Genomic DNA, 16,073 nt, shown 5'->3' with positions numbered 1-16,073 from the left:
ATACAACTTGTAATGATCAAATCAAAGTAATAGAGATATTCATTGCCTCAAGCATTTATCATTTTTTATGTTAGGAACATTCCAATTGCACTCTTTTAGTTATTTTGAAATGTAAAATATGATTGTTAACTATAGTCACCTCATTGTGCTACCTAACGCTAGTTCCTTTGGTTTTGTTTTCACTCTCGCTCTCCCCTTCCCTAATAGTTTTATGGTTTTGAAGTCACCTCCACCTTGTCTCTCTAACTCTCCCATCTTGTCAGGTTTTCTAATGACATCTTGAGGAAGTTTCTGCTCAATTTTGAGGGCATATTGCCCATCCACTATTTAGGGACCCATATGAAGCTTAGTTAATTATTGATTATGAAGACTTATCCTCTCCCTGCCCCTCAAGGCTTTATAAAGCCCTGGCTCCTGGAACTAAGACATCAACCATTTGTTTTTCCAACCTCATTTCTTGAACCAGGGCTCTCCATTCCAGCAGAGCCTGACTCTGACTGCTCCTTTCTCATGTGGAGTTCTTTTAGAGCCATTACTACATAGGAGCTGCACATCTGGCCTTGACTTCTGCTTTTGTCCCTTGGGTACAGCAGGACACTGCAGAAGCCTCACCCACTGCCTGTAGCTTTTGGTTCCTTTCTCATTCATGGAAATGATCAACTAGCTTTTTGGGCCTAGCTGTGATTTACCTATTTAATATTTTATCTATCATTGCTATGTGTTTGGAGCAGTGGGGTGTTATCCAAGTATGGATTCACCAAACCACCTTGGCCAAATGTCCAAACTTATCAGAAGACTGTGTCTGATGGATGTCGCCTCATGTGAGGTCCAGACACCAGGCAATCTGGGTGTGCAGAGAAGTTTCACAGCCTCTGCATTAAGATGTTGTTAAAGAGGCTAAGTGTGGGCTGGGTGCAGTGGCTCACGCCTGTAATCCCAGCACTTTGGGAGGTTGAGGTGGGCGGATCACCCGTGGTTAGGAGTTTCAGACCAGCCTGGCCAACATGGCAAAACCCCGTCTCTACTAAAAATACAAAAACTAGCCAGGTGTGGTGGCACATGCCTGTAACCCCAGCTACTCGGGAGGCTGAGACAGGAGAATTGCTAGAATCCGTGAGACGGAGGCTGCAATGAGCCAAGATTGCACCACTGCACTCCAGCCTGGGTGACAAGAGCAAGATTCTGTCTCAAAAAAAAAAAAAAAAAAAAATGGAAGTAACTAAACTAATTGAAGCCATTTAAAAATGTCTTTACCTCCAACAATTTGCTGTTAAAAAAAATTACTCAATGACACTTGTTAAAGCACAGTAAGGCAGGTTTTATTTGGGACCATTGCAATAGGTATAGGGACTACTGCCATGGGATTTTGCAGCTGGGGAGAGGGATTGGGCTCAACTTTGAATATTACAGGGAAAAAAATTTATAGCCAAGGAGCAGTGTATGCTGTTCTGCCTCAAAAAAAAAAAAAAAAAAAACAGGGTAAGTGTGAACAGCAGGCACACTCCAAGGACCGTGAATAAGGGAAGAGAAGCAAATGTTGACAAGAAATTCAGGAGACCCCTCCCCACACTTTACATCAGAAGAGAAACCTCAAAAGGAGAATGGTTGGCATAATAGAAAACATAGTCGTGTCAAGTAAGCGTTGGCCTAAAATCCACATAGTAGAACATTGGATAAATGTATAATGTTTCTTGCCCAGATCTTCCTGGAAATACTATCTGTTGCAAAACTTTCTCCTATGAACTGTTTTTGGTTAATAGTTCAGGGATTTGGTTTCGTACCTTGGAGAGTTATATATCCAAGCATTTTGCTTGTCAGAACTATTTGATGGCTGTATTTGTAAAAGCAGTGGCTCAAATGTTTTTAGAAGAGATTTTCAGCTGGGCGGGGTGGCTCATGCCTGTAATCCCAACACTTTGGGAGACCGAGGTGGGTGGATCACTTGAGGTCGGGAGTTCAAGACAGCCTGACCAACATGTTGAAACGCTGTCTCTACTAAAGATACAAAAAAATTAGCTGGACATGATGACAGATGCCTGTAACCCCAGCTACCCGGGGACTGAGGCTCGAGAATCACTTGAACCCGGGAGGCGGAGGTTGCAGTGAGCAGAGATCATGCCACTGCACTCCAGCCTGGTGACAGAGGGAGACTCTGATTCAAAAAAAAAAAAGAAGAGACTTTCAGAAGAATCTGTTCCAAAATGAACAGGGAGCAAGCTTTCTCATTGATAGTCAATATTCTGGCACTTCTTTCTTTCTTTGGATGAATCAGAAACTCAAAAGGTTGAGATAGTCAGATAGGCCCATTTGAGTATCCAAGAGATCTACTGGCCCAAGCAATCTAATTACGTGGGCAGTTCACTCTTTTACTCCTCCATCTTGAGAAACAGAGCCTGATGTTGTAAGAAAGGATCCCAGTCCATCCTCTAAAAGTAAAACTATGTTCTTTTTAGCCTGTGATTTTGGAGTTGCTCTGCCACTTGGAGTGGTGTTTCTGCTCTTGTTCTCCACAGAATCCGTCTGAACTGGCCTTAGTCACCCTGGGCTCAAATTTCAGTTAGGAAAGGTAGAGTATTATTGCCACCTATTGTCATCAGTTCTTCTCTCTGCTTCCAACAAGTGAGAGCTTCTCGTAGGAAAGTTAAGAAGTAATGTGACCCAGTGCCCTGGCTCATGCCTGTAATCCCAGCACTTTGGGAGGCAGAGGCAGGTGGATCACCTGCGGTCAGGAGTTCAAGACCAGCCTGATCAACATGGTGAAACCCCATCTGTACTGAAAATACAAAAATTAGCCAGGCGTGGTGGTGGGCACCTGTAATCCCAGCTATTCGTGAGACTGAGGCATGAGAATTGCTTGAACCCAGGAGGTGGAGGTTGCAGTGAACCAAGATTGTGCCATTGCACTCCAGCCTAGGCAACAGAGCAAGACTCCATCTCAAAAAAAAAAAAAAAAGAAAAGTGAGCAGAAAGGAAGCCAAGACATCCTCTTCTTTGTTAAAACTGAGCGAGACGGTTGCTAACAGGGTTTTTTTGTAGAAGGATGTGCTTGGTGATGTGTTTGAAGACGCACAGCAGCCTTGCTGTTGCTACCTCAGCCAGATAGGCCCGGCATCCCAAACAACATGCAACCAACCCCAGGCAAACATTTTCTTAAAAAACCCAGACAGGGGTTGTGTCCTTCTTTCGAAGGTGGCATTGCACTGAGGGTACGTGGATGCAGGTGCTCCAAATTACCCCAACCTCAAACAAGTTTGTTGAATTCTAGGCAAGCTGAGTATATACTCATGGGAAGGTTAATAAAAATGGGAACTAACGCCATATTTAGAAACATAATGGAGAACATTAGGCTTATCGATGCCTGTACCATGCCCACAGCATCTCTGGGGCCATTGGAAAGGGCCTGGTGAACATTTTATAACCAGGCATTCCCCAGCTACAGCATATTAATTGTGGGTGTGAATTAAATCAAGGGAGGGAGTGGATTCTCACTGGAGCTTGAGGAAAATGGTCCACTTACTGTGCTTTTTCACAGTTGCATTGCCCTTCCTCTGATGCTGGGGAGGGACAGAGGAAGGGCAGTGGTGGGGCCAGTTACCAATACAGAGAAATGGGAAGCAGTTATGTCCTTGGCAATGAATGCAGTTTTTGGACAGGGCTTAATTTATAATGGACAGTCAACATTAGTTTTCTGATTTCTGGACATTTTCCTATGTTGCCCATTTCTTGTTTATCTCTGAGTGGAGATGTTTGAGTATTTGCAGGCAAGGGAGGGAGATGGTAAGTTCCTAAATACATAAGGGAATCCTGTGACAAAATAATATTAAGAATTATTTTCTGCCATTTTATTTGATTGTAAATTGACAAATTATAACTGTATATATTTATGGGGTATGATGTGATATTATGATATATGTGTACAATGTGGGATGATTTAATCCGGCTGATTAACACATCCATCATCACAAATGCTTGCCATCTACCATTTTAAATTGCAAAAATGGACTGAAGGATCACAGTCCTTCAACTGAAGCCCTTGGAGTCAGTTGTGTTTCAGAATTCAGAATTTTATTTTAGAAAGGTAATAGAAACCATATGCTACTTATTATGAATCACCCCTAGCAGGGTCTGGGAAGATTCTTAGAACCTATAATATTAAACATTTCTGTAGCAAACATGATTATTTGCTCTAAGTGGGATAAGTAAAGATTTTTAATAGCATCACATCACTTCAAGTTATGACGCTAAATGCATTTTAGAGCCAAACTTACAAAAAACAACAATATTTTCAAAACTTTCTGGATTTTAGAATTGTGGGTAAAGATTAGATTTTATACAAATCGCACTGTGAGTTAGGGAGTGCTTAATGGGCTGTCCTTGGAAGCCATCAGTATTTAGGAAAAAAAAAAGTGTGTTTCGAACGACCAATAAAACGAACTTTTGGAACATAATCCATTTGTCATTGAAGGACTAACGGTAGTAATAAAAATAACTCAGAGTCACATTTTGAACTATGGACAAAGCTAATATAAATATATTCATATTAGGCAATAGGCACTGCCAATAGATGAGACTTCTTAGCTACTCCTTACCCAAATCTCAGTCTTGATGATGTATCTTCTCTCTCTGTTATCTTTATTTCCCTGTTAGCTCCTCTTTTTTTTTTTTTTTCTTAAAAATAGTTAGTTTGTCCTAGATTTTGAGCTTATAACACTCACTCTGGATAGTTGGCAGGTCTTAATCAGGGCAAGTAGATGAGGTGTAGAAACCACAGTGATTTCAGTCTTATGGGATCCAAGCAAATTTTTTAAAAAATCTACAAAGAATTTTTTTTTTTAATTCATAGAGTGATATACCTTTAAAATTGTGTGACAGAATTGAAATGACAGGGTTAAAAATCTCAGGCTAAAAGTCACTGAGAAATTCAGTTTTTCTTTGAGGAAAACATTTCTGAGCTATCACTGACATAAACAAAATGTTTTGTTTAAACAATAAAAGAACCTCATATCTATAGGAAATCTTGAAGTTACATTAAAAACAAAAATACTTAAACCTAGAAGCTGTTACAATGGGAAACTAGACTATAAATAATTTGCAACTGGTATGTCACTAGGAATTCCAATGGCATAAAGAAATGCTTAATAAACAAATTGCCTTTCAAGTTTAGCAACTCTGGGGATATAACACTATGAACTGTTTTTTAAAAATCTGTTGGTATAAAAGACCTGGAGAGCCTAACTGTACTGCAGATTCATTTTATCATAGGTCCTATGAGGTCATTATAAATCTTTGTACTATATTTGAGAAAATGCAGAAAACAGTTGTGCTGTCCCCAGCATCTAATGTCATGACAGCCATGAGGCCTGGCACCTGATTTCTCCAGCACTGTGCTCACCCTTGTGTCCTGAGAGCGTAAGCAGTTTTTGATGTCTTTGAGAGTCGTCTTTACATAGCCAAATTAAAGAAAAGAAGTGAAGTAGGGTCTTTCTGTGTTAGTCAGTCTTTCCTGATCTTCACATTCCTTTAGCCACAGATTATAACAGACTGTAGAATCCCCTAACCTCCTTTGACAATTCTTTCTTGTATTTTTAGTGACCTTTGGTGAAAATACTTTGAATTTCTCTATTAGGATAGGTGAGCAGAAATTCTGATCAGAAATAGAAGAACTAGTCATGATGAACATAACTAAAATGGAATGGCAATACTCAACTTCCTAATATTTATTTCGAGCAGAGATATTAAAGATAGTCTTTATTTTTCAATGTTTTATCTGCTACTCCCTGCCTCCTCCCCCAACAACAACCAAAACACTTTAAAATTTTAAATTGAAAAGTTGCCCAGTCATTCAGTGATGTCAATGATAAAGGCTGAACCATATTTAGACTAACCCCAAGGAAAGGATAATGTATTGTATTTTAAAATATTCCTTTTTACCTTTTCATGACCAATGCCTCTTCCTGCTCCTGTTTGCCCTGGCATCTTTTGGAAAGCTCTGTGTTTTGCATAGCATGTGCACTTTTTTTTTCCTGAAATGTGCAACACATTCAACATTGCAGTGATTTTTTTCCCCCTCCTTAGCTCAGAGCAGAGGTGGAACCCCCAGGGGATTCAAGTACCCACTTGATAGGCTCAGTCCCTCTTAATCAGCCTGTAATGGAGCTAATGGCTGTTTGTCATCCTTGGAGATATAAATTTCCTGGCGGTGTCTCCTGCAGACAGTGCATGAAGTATGCTCAGTGTGCCAGCAAGGGCTGATAATCAGCAGAAGGACAGGGTGCTTCGTTAGTCAGAAGAGCCAGGGCTTTCCGGCTGCCAGGCTACAGAACTCGCCTCACCACTCTTGAGACATGGACAACGCCGGTAGGTAAAACAAGCATGAATTCTTCATAGCTGCTGGCTTGCTTTGCAGCCCGCATCCTTTGCTGCGGAAGGTTTGCCTATTTGTTGCTCTCGTTTCACACTTAAATGTTCAAGACTGAGACGCGTGTAATATGTGTACCCCGATGCATTGTCCACAAGACAATTAGTGTTTACTTTGAAGTTTAGGAACTGGGAATGCAGATTGTCATTCCAAATTCACCTTTTGTGAAGACTACTGCTATTTTATTTAGGCTGCAGCAAGTGTGGTGTTTGATTCTTTTGTGCTCAGAGCAGTGGGTGGAAAATGCATACAGTTAGTGAAAAAACTATTACTAAGGGATGGCACGAGGTAGACGGAATTAAGTTAATGAGCTGAGCAAAAATTCTGTATAAATATTACAATATGCACAGTGTAACAGCATAAGAGCTCTTTGGTCTGATGCTTTCATCTTCATCGTTAGGATGCAATGTCAAAAATGTTTTGATAGCCTCTGATATTTTAATTTCAGAGCAGAGACATTAGTGGTCAATTGTGAACCTTTAAAAATGTATTTATTTTTAATATCTTTACTTGATAACTAGATAAACATGATGGTTGAAGTATTTTAATGTCAATTAAATAATTAGCATAAAATTATCAGGTGGAACTTTTTTCTGTTTACTTTGCTGTATTGAACTTTCAGAGGAGATATACTGTGAGATCATGCCCCATTTCAGTGTGGTCGGCACTCAAGCAGAATTCTCCCAGCTGTGTTATGGATTATCTGTCTCCTGAAGCTCATTAGTTCAGTTACTCAGCTGGTATCAGCTTGAAGGTGAGGCTTCCCATGCCTTGAGACACGGTCAGCTCTTCTAAGAGGTTACATCATTTAAAACACATTCTACAAGACCATCTATTGGTGGTGAAACATATTTGTTTACGAAATTGAGCTAGTTCAGTCCTCGGTGCAGGTAGCATAGACTAGCAGAGATTTTAAAGTCACTGTGTATTAGGTTCTTTTATGAAATAGCTTACCAGGAACAAAACTCTGTGACTAACATAATTTGGTCATTGCCATTGAAGACATTGAAATAAAGTGGAAGAGTATAGTATCAGGGATGAAAGGTGGTGGAAGAAATGAAACAAGTGTAAGGATGTGTGTGTAGTAGTAGCAGGAGGGAAGCTGGATGCATGCATATGGATTATACCAGCATTCTGGTCATTGAGAAAATACACCATAGGACTTATCATAAAAGCAGGTAGGTATGGTATTCCATGACAAGGCACAATTTGAAGATCAACCAAAAGCTTCTCTAATTACAGCAATAGAGTGAGTAAAAAATAAATATATAAACTTAGAATCTCTAATTTAACCTCGTTTAAAACTTCTGCCACCCACAATTTATTATACTGACATTCTGGCAGAATAATCACTTTAATCCAAGTAAATGCCTTTTTAAACTGACTCATATATTTATTTAAAGGCCATTTAAAAAAAGGAAAGAAACTCCTGTGGCAGACTTTATGTAGGCTTAAAAATGCTAAGGGTTATTTGTCTTTTGGGTAACTAGAGCTTTGGGGGATGTTTTCACAATTTTTAGTTATGTTATTAAATGCAATTAATAAAATACCTCTGCTCTTGATGAGTTTAAGATTATTTACACACTGTGGAGAGTGGCTTATAAACTAGCAATTTCTATATCATTTCAAATTTTAGATGTAATCTCCAATATAGTCATAGATACCTTTGAATAGAATAACAGGTTTTAAATCACATAATTTGAATATTTCAGAAATAGCATGCTTCTTATAATGGCTTATAATTGGCTGTCAGTGATCACTTTTCATGGTAATTTTTTGATGAGGTAAGCAGCCTCTCTTACAGGAGGAAAATGTAAACATCCATTACATACACATGTTTCAATACATTATATTGACTGTAAGGAAAGCATTTAAGATAGTACTGGTAGGTGACAAAAAAAAAATCTGAAATAACTTGGAGCACTACAGTTTATCCAAATTAATTTAAAGAAGATAATGATGTTGAGTATTTGACTAAATTTTTCTAATCAAAAATGGGTTGAGTCCATGGATTTCAGAGCTAGTAGTTTAGAGCTGGGCACTAGTACTAACAACTGGATCATTAGTTTCAAGGAGCCAGGCCTTCTTCCAGCAAGGCTTTCTGCGTGGGAGTTTAGATAATTGACAGGCAGAAGCACAGCAATGGCCCCACACAGGTTGAATGTCCCTCATTTATTCAAGTCAGATAGAACGCTGCATCAGGATATTTGTGCATGGTTTCTGCTGTTAATAAGTAAAGAAAGATGTGCTGCTTGGGACTCCAGCCCTTTTGGTGGGTGTGTGCACATTTCAGCTATCATGCCATTGTATATCCGTCCTTTCTCTCCTTAGCAACAAAGAGCTGACATTCCTACTATCTCGGAGAAGGAGACATCCCTTCCCCATAATTGCTGGCTTATGTATTCCTTTAAAAGCTTTTCCTGGAATAACAATAAAATATTTATCAAACTGTGTGTGTGGAATATGTCAGGGCAATTTTAGCAATATCTAACATTTTCTTCTTTTTTTCAAACGGCTATTTATTCTTAGAAGTTATATAACAAGTCGAATAGATGGTGCTTTACAATGACAAACCCATGACTACAAGTACCATCAGTGTTCTGCCAGTGCCACTATCCTCACCTCCATTAAGTGGTTCTTGTGAATGAATTGTGATAAGACATTCAGAGGCAAAGTTGATTGGTATGTGATTTTTTTATCTGAAACACAATTTTTGAAATGTAATTCCAGTTCTACAGTACAGAGTACTGTAAAAAAAAAAAAAAAAAAAAGTTCTGCAGAATTTATTGTTTTGGGTTTTCCCTACTTGATATCAAGATATTTCAGTTACCATGTGTGGGTTGAAAGAGCCACACTCATTTGGAGGGGAGGTGGCAGCTACTGAGAGCCCCTAAGCCTTCACCGTGCATTCTAGCTCAGTGGTTCAAAGGCTTTTGACCATTGATGTACAATCATTGAGTTTGGAAGGTCACAGTCTGCCAGCTCCCTGCAAAAGAGACTCAAGAGCTCTTTGGAGTCAGACTGAGGAAGGGTTTGGAGTGGAGTAGTTGAGAGCGTCAGATAATTTTAGGTGAATGTTGGCTCTGCCACCTGTCATCCGAGTGACTGTGAACAAGTAATAGAAACTCTATGCTTTTAATTTTCTCATCAGTAAGTGTTGACAATAATTGTACCTATCTCATAGGATTACTGTGAAGAGAAAATAAGATAACTCCTGTAAAGCTTTTGGTACAATGGCTGGCATATGGCAACATACAATGCATGTTGGCGTTTTAGAGAGCCATCAAAAGATTGAAGCAGATTGTTTTATGAACAAATAAATATATGCTCCAGCAGCATGGCTCTGAAAGAGGTGCGGATGACAGTGTGGGAAAGTGAGCAATTCTGAGCAAAGAGACTAGTCAAGTGGCTGTCTCAGAAGTAGAATTGGAAATTAATGTGGGTGGTGCAATGGGCACGGGGTTGGGGGATGCATTGGATATGCATCAGCAGAGCACGATGAGTGGAGTTTTAGGTAGGGAGAACTACAAAGTCAAAACCCGGGAGGTTTCCAGTTAGAGAATTTAAGACAATAGTCCTGCACTATTGAACACAAAATGAGTTTTAAGAGAAAGACAATGAGTTCCATTTTGACATTGTTGGGTTTGAAATACCTTGTGCGTTGCCCACTAGCCATAGTAGTTGGTTCACTGATGACTTAAAGGATTAAAAAGGATTCCTGCCCCTTCTCCCTCCAGTCTGTGGGAGATCCTATGGAATGGTATAGAGAAAGGAAACTTTCAAATGCTTCATCTTTTTTTTATAGATGGAAATAAGACCAGGCAAAGAGACACATACTCCTAAGCATTGAAATAATTAGGGTAAAGGCCAGGCTGTTGCATAAGAAAATGTAAGCATAAAGACATTTTATTTCAAGCTGGTTCAAAACCTTAGCAGCCCAAGTTGTCATGCCAAAGTTCCTGAACAGCTGAAGATAGTGATTCAGGAGAAGGGTTACCGAATGGGGCAGACATCCAATAATAATGCATATGTTTTGAAAGAGGATGCTTTCTAGAATATTTGACTATGTTTGCAAACTCTATTTTATGCAATAAAAGTTTTTTTTCCTCTAATCCTCCACTTTCGTGATATCTTGGTCTTGCTATCTATAATTCTGCCAACCATGATACTTTTTAGAAATGTATTAATGTTATATACACACACATACGTACATAATATGTACACATACATTTGCATGTGTATTGTTAATATATGTACCTATGTGTGGATTCTTTAACTAGGGGATTGTCAGTCTCGATGTAGGGGAATGTAATGTTGCTATCTCTTCTAAAAAACTTAATAAAAAATTAGAACAGATTTTCTTTTTAATTAAAAAAGAAATTCATTCTTATCCTCTGAAATGCCCCTTATGTTGTAAAGATTATTATTTAACATTTTATTAACTACCAAGCAAATTACAGTATTTTTCTTTGAATTTATTGTGAAGCCCATTGTGCTATTTTGGCATTTTATATTTCACAAAATAAATATTCTTAGAAGCATCCAGGATTCATGTAAAGATATTTTTCTAAGCAAAAGTTAAAAATTGATAAATAATCTGTTTTTTGGAACATCTGTTTTCAAAATGCTAGTATTATTATCAAAATAACTGTTTTAAAATAAAAATGCCAAAAGGAAAAATAAGTTCACATATAAACATAAAAGTACTGTGAAAGTGGGACTAAATTTTCTTCCTAGTTTTACTCTAATAGTGAGTGACTGTGACCTCCCGATAGTAAACTGACAGTCATGGCCCAAGAGTGTGCACAAGCAGGACAAAGTCTTTGTTTCTGAAATTAAGTTTTTACTATTGTTTCAGGATCACTGGAATTGGTTCTGAGTGTTTCTTTCTTTGCAACCACTCATCTTTCCAAAGGCAGAATGAATTGTGATTTTTCTGTATCACCAAGATGAAATAGAAATGCTTGTCACATGGCTTCTGTCGAGAACAACTGTTAGAAAAGAAAGAAAGCACAAGCCAAAATGCATTTTCGTGATAGAAAGAAGAATCAGTAATCAACATTTTCTAAATTATATGCCATTCCATATTAATTCCATAGGTTATTAAATAAACTCCCCACCCAACCTCCACACGCAAAGAATTTAGCATTCAGGCAATTTTAAGAATTGTTGAGTTTAACAGCATTCAACAGGTTTCTTAGCATGTTAAGAAACATGCTGAGGCTGGGCATGGTGGCTCACATCTGTAATCCCAGCACTTGGGGAGGCGAAGGCAGGTGGATCACAAGGTCAGGAGTTCGAGACCAGCCTGGCCAACGTAGTGAAACCCTCGTCTCTACTAAAAATACAAAAATTAGCTGGGTGTAGTGGCACATGCCTGTAGTCCCAGCTACTTTGATGCCTGAGGCGGGAGAACTGCTTGAACCCGGGAGGCAGTGGTTGCCGTGAGTCGAGACCACACCATTGTACTCCAGCCTGGGTGACAGAGTGAGACTCTGTCTCAAAAAAAAAAGAAAGATGTTGATAGAATTGGCATATAATTTCCTGTGGGTACTAATATTTGTTGTGAATTCCTAAGATGGAATATAGAATGTAGCATTTCCCAATCATATTAACCTCAGGTTCTCCAGGGGATACCTAGTTACAAGGTAGATAACTCCAATTTGGAATGCACTGTTAAGATCCCTTCATTCTCAGTTTCGCTTTCCATTTTTACCTTATTCTTCCTCTCCTGAGTTCTTCTCAACTTCCTGTTTCCAAATATAGGAAGTCATTTTTGGTAACTAGCAAAGTTATCAAAAAGTTACTTTTGGTAAAGTAACTTTTAACATAGATATTAATTTCTAAACAATCAAGCATTGATACTTCCATAAGTATGTACCTTTCATGTACATGAAATTCCACTGCAGATGTATATGACTATGTACATTTCATGATGCTTACTTACATAAGTATCAGTGCTTGATTGTTTAGAAATTAAATATCTGTGTCATCTGTGTCCAGGATTTCTCTTCTCTTTCCTTGCCTCTAACATTTCACTGCTTATAAACATCACCATCCCATGAAGTGAAGAAGGAAAGGGAGCTAGGCCTTAAACCTGCTTTGGAAAGGAGTGGAATTCAATGACAGCTATGAGATTGGGGGTCATGCACAGATTTTATGTATCCAAATGTAACAATTCACATGAAATATTAAAAATAGATGATGTGAGATATTATATGTAAAAAGTCAACTTCAAAGTTCTATTTTTGTAAATCAGGTGCGAAGAACATATATAACAAAGGCAAATCATATTTAGCTAAATGTCAAATGTCTTAAAAGGAAGGAATCTTACTTATTTGAGTGTCTTTTATGTCCTAGGCATCAAGTTAGGTATTTTACACATGTCACATCATTAATACTTGCAGTCACTCTGTAAGTAAATATCTCCCCCAAGTTACACATAAGTACCTGAGGCTAAGATCTCGCCCAATAAATAAGCCAGTGGTTTATAAACTTGAATCCAGCCTTTTGTAATAATACCAAAATTCAACTCATCACTTTTCATATTGTCTTATTACTTTGAGAGTGGGGATTCTTGGTCTTTGTGTTTTCCATAGCATTGAGCACAGTGCTTGGGCTATAGTAAGTGTATAGTAAATGTTTGTTGAATTAAATCAACAAACATTAAATGATGTTTAATTAAGTTGGAGCAATTTTTTAAAGAACAAATTAATTTGGAAACATCAGTGTCATATGATCTTATTATACATCTGAATACCCTCTTGGATAGAAGTTAGTACATGGGTAAGACAAAATATAGTTGTGAAGTGTTCTTTTCATGAACATTCAAAAATGTATGACAATTTATAAAATAGAATGCTTTTTGATAGAGCCCACCTGTGAAATCTGTTACCATTGTAAAAAAAATTATTCAAAATTTTCATTTGAAGGATGTGATAATATTACAGTCATTAACAGAAATTATGGAAAGAGGCTTCCCCATATATTTTTAATGATATTTAAATGAAAGGCAGACACACTTTTCTGGAATACGAAAGAATTTTACTTTTTCTCTCTTCTTCTTCCAGAGAGATCATGATTAGAGGAAAGACCACAGAGTAACTGTGCCTTGGTCTCATCTGACCACACCTGTGCCTGAATAGTCCTTTTTCTTTCACTAGTAATGCTAAGACATTACATTCCACATGACTCTTTCCAAACTCTATATTACTCTGTGAACCACTACAAGATTTGACAAACACACAGTGAAACAATAATCTCATTTAAATTTTGATATTTATGTCAAGAGGAGCCATAGTTTCAAAGTTTCAGTTTCAGGTTTCAGAGCTATGGTTTCAAAGTTTCAGGTTTTCCTACCATTTGGTATAAAGTATCTGCCTAATAGTTTTGATAGGTAGCTCTTTTATTATTTTTATAGATAATTCCGAACATCCAGCTATCTCCCCAAAATTACATTTTGAATTTTTTTCACATAAACCAATTTTTTTCCAAATATTTAATGTTCTAATTAAGAATAGTGATTGAAATTGTGCCTCAGGACTGGACTTTAGAATCATGATTTCCCTTCTTAGACCTGAATCATTCGGTCCCTGCACAGCATTTATACCTTTACAGGTGTCAAGTTCAAATCCTTATATTTATTGTTATTAGTAATGATTATATTTGAGCTGTTAACCTGTGTCTTCCATGTATCCTCTACATCCACCAGTCTGTTCCACTGTCTGTTCTGTATCCACAAAAGCATTTGTACCTTCATTCTTGCTCTTCTTCCCACCTAGAACACCTTCTCCTCCTTGCTATTCAGTCATTAATTCATCCATATATCCTGGTGATGTTTCCTGGTCACCCACTGTGTGCCACGCAATGTCCTAGTTAGTGTGGATACGAGAGAATGAGACAGAGCTTCTGTAGCATGCTCCTTCTTTCTAGTAGAGAAAGCAAAATTAGTAATGAACAGACAAAATGCTTGGGGTTGTGATTAGTGCTGCCAAGTTAATCAAGTGGTATTTGGATAGAGAATGAGATTGGGGTGGAGGCTACTCCAGACTCGGACGCCCCCCGACAGGACGTTGACTGGGAAGTCTGAGCAACAAGGCCAGTGTGGCTGGGGCCTGATGAGAAGTAGGGGCCTTAGACCAATTTGGGAGGGCCTTGAGCCTTGGCCTCTGTCCTACCAGCTTTCAGGAGTCTTTGAAAGGTTTTACAAGATTGGGAAGAACGGACTGGAGAGAAGCAAGAGTGGAAGCTCCTAAGAATGAAATCCACTTAGAAGGCTCTTGATGGAGGTGGTGGCAGTGGGGAAGGGGAGAGGAAACTTACCGCAATCCCAGCCCTGTGTCAAGGCCCAGCACATATCCAGTCTTGCAACGTCTTCCCAACTGGTCTCCAAGCCCTGAATTTTCTCAGGGCATTGATGGGATTCAACACCCAGTTTTGTACTTACTGGAAGTTCATCTGAGATTACTCTCCTTTTGAGTCTTTCCTTCCCAACCAGGTTTAAAAGTCTTGAGGGCAGATGCCACGTCATAGACATTTTTTATGTCTTCCAAAGAGTTAGAGTAGTCATTCTCAACTCTAGTCACTCATTAGAATCACCTGGAAATCTTTTAAATAACCATCTCTGTGCCCCACCCTAACAAATTCAATCAGGGACTTTGGAGTGGGATCAGGACATTGGTATTTGTTTAAAAACTCCCCACTATATTCTAATGAGCCATGAGGGTGACAACCACTGTGAGAGTCTTCTCTCTTTCTCTCTTTTTTTCCGCCTTTCTCTCCCTCCTTCCTCACTCCAGTCTAGCAGGCCAGTCCAGCTGAGATTTTATGCTTGGGAATTATCTGCTTCCAGGTGAGATGTGAGGCTGTGAGATTAATGAGACCTCCAAGGAAATGGCTGAAAGAAAAGAGCAGAGGTGAAATACTGCTTCCAGGCAATGTATCAGGATAGGAACAAAGGAAACTGAAACCAGACTTTCTATAATCCATCCTTCTGGAGTCTGTAGACTGGATCAAAGAAGGTGGTTAAGGAGAGACTTAGTCACCTACTTCCTAATCAGGAAGGTCGGTTTCTCTTCCAACATCTTACAGGCAAATTAAATACTAAAAGTGACGATTCACCACAGTGGCAAAAACTATTTCTGAAGAGACTCCATGTGAAATTTAACTAATAAGAGATGTTAAACATCCCTTGTCAAATTCTGTATAATAGAAGAGGTACGTTGTTAGAACCCAAATAGCACTGCTATGATTTAATCATCACTAACTGTATCTGTACCAAGAGGCTGGGTCAGAGCCACGATTAGACATCGATGCTATATTTGCTGTATCCATGTGACTTACCACAGGCGCCCTGCTTTTTAGTGATAGAGAAATAGGTCCTGTTCCACCTTGTACTTCCTGCTCCAAACACACACACGCACACACACACACTCCAAAATGAGTTTCAGATCATTTTAAACTGACAGTGACCTTAAATATTAAAGCCCAGGGATGCTTTGATAAAACTTGCTTTTCTGGTGTTTTGGTTAATAAATGATGTTTTTTACAACAAGGTTAATACATGCCTTCTAATAGAAACAGCGCAATTTAGTAAAACCATCTTTTATAATGTTTGACTTAACTACCTCACATGGTCATGAGCATCACTTGAGAA

The 16,073-nt window shown here is 38.6% G+C and overlaps 2 protein-coding genes across 3 annotated transcripts in view; both read left to right on the top strand.

The window, feature by feature from the left end:
* The window catches only part of LTV1 (LTV1 ribosome biogenesis factor), a 387,175-nt gene that overhangs the window by 117,644 nt on the left and 253,458 nt on the right, over positions 1-16,073 (top strand). The window lies entirely within an intron of this gene.
* The window catches only part of PHACTR2 (phosphatase and actin regulator 2), a 229,881-nt gene continuing 219,830 nt past the window's right edge, over positions 6,023-16,073 (top strand). The window contains exon 1 of one of the 2 annotated variants that reach the window (XM_050787367.1): positions 6,023-6,357. In XM_050787367.1, the coding sequence (XP_050643324.1) occupies positions 6,345-6,357 (13 nt within the window). In that variant the 5' untranslated portion in view covers positions 6,023-6,344. The remainder of the gene's footprint in view (positions 6,358-16,073) is intronic. The other variant, XM_050787371.1, reaches the window with a different exon arrangement.

The sequence above is a fragment of the Macaca thibetana genome, chromosome 4 (genome assembly GCF_024542745.1).
Source record: "Macaca thibetana thibetana isolate TM-01 chromosome 4, ASM2454274v1, whole genome shotgun sequence".
NCBI classification, from domain to species: Eukaryota; Metazoa; Chordata; class Mammalia; order Primates; family Cercopithecidae; genus Macaca; species Macaca thibetana.
Note: the sequence above shows the minus strand (reverse complement) of the source record. Positions and strands in the feature narration are given on the sequence as shown.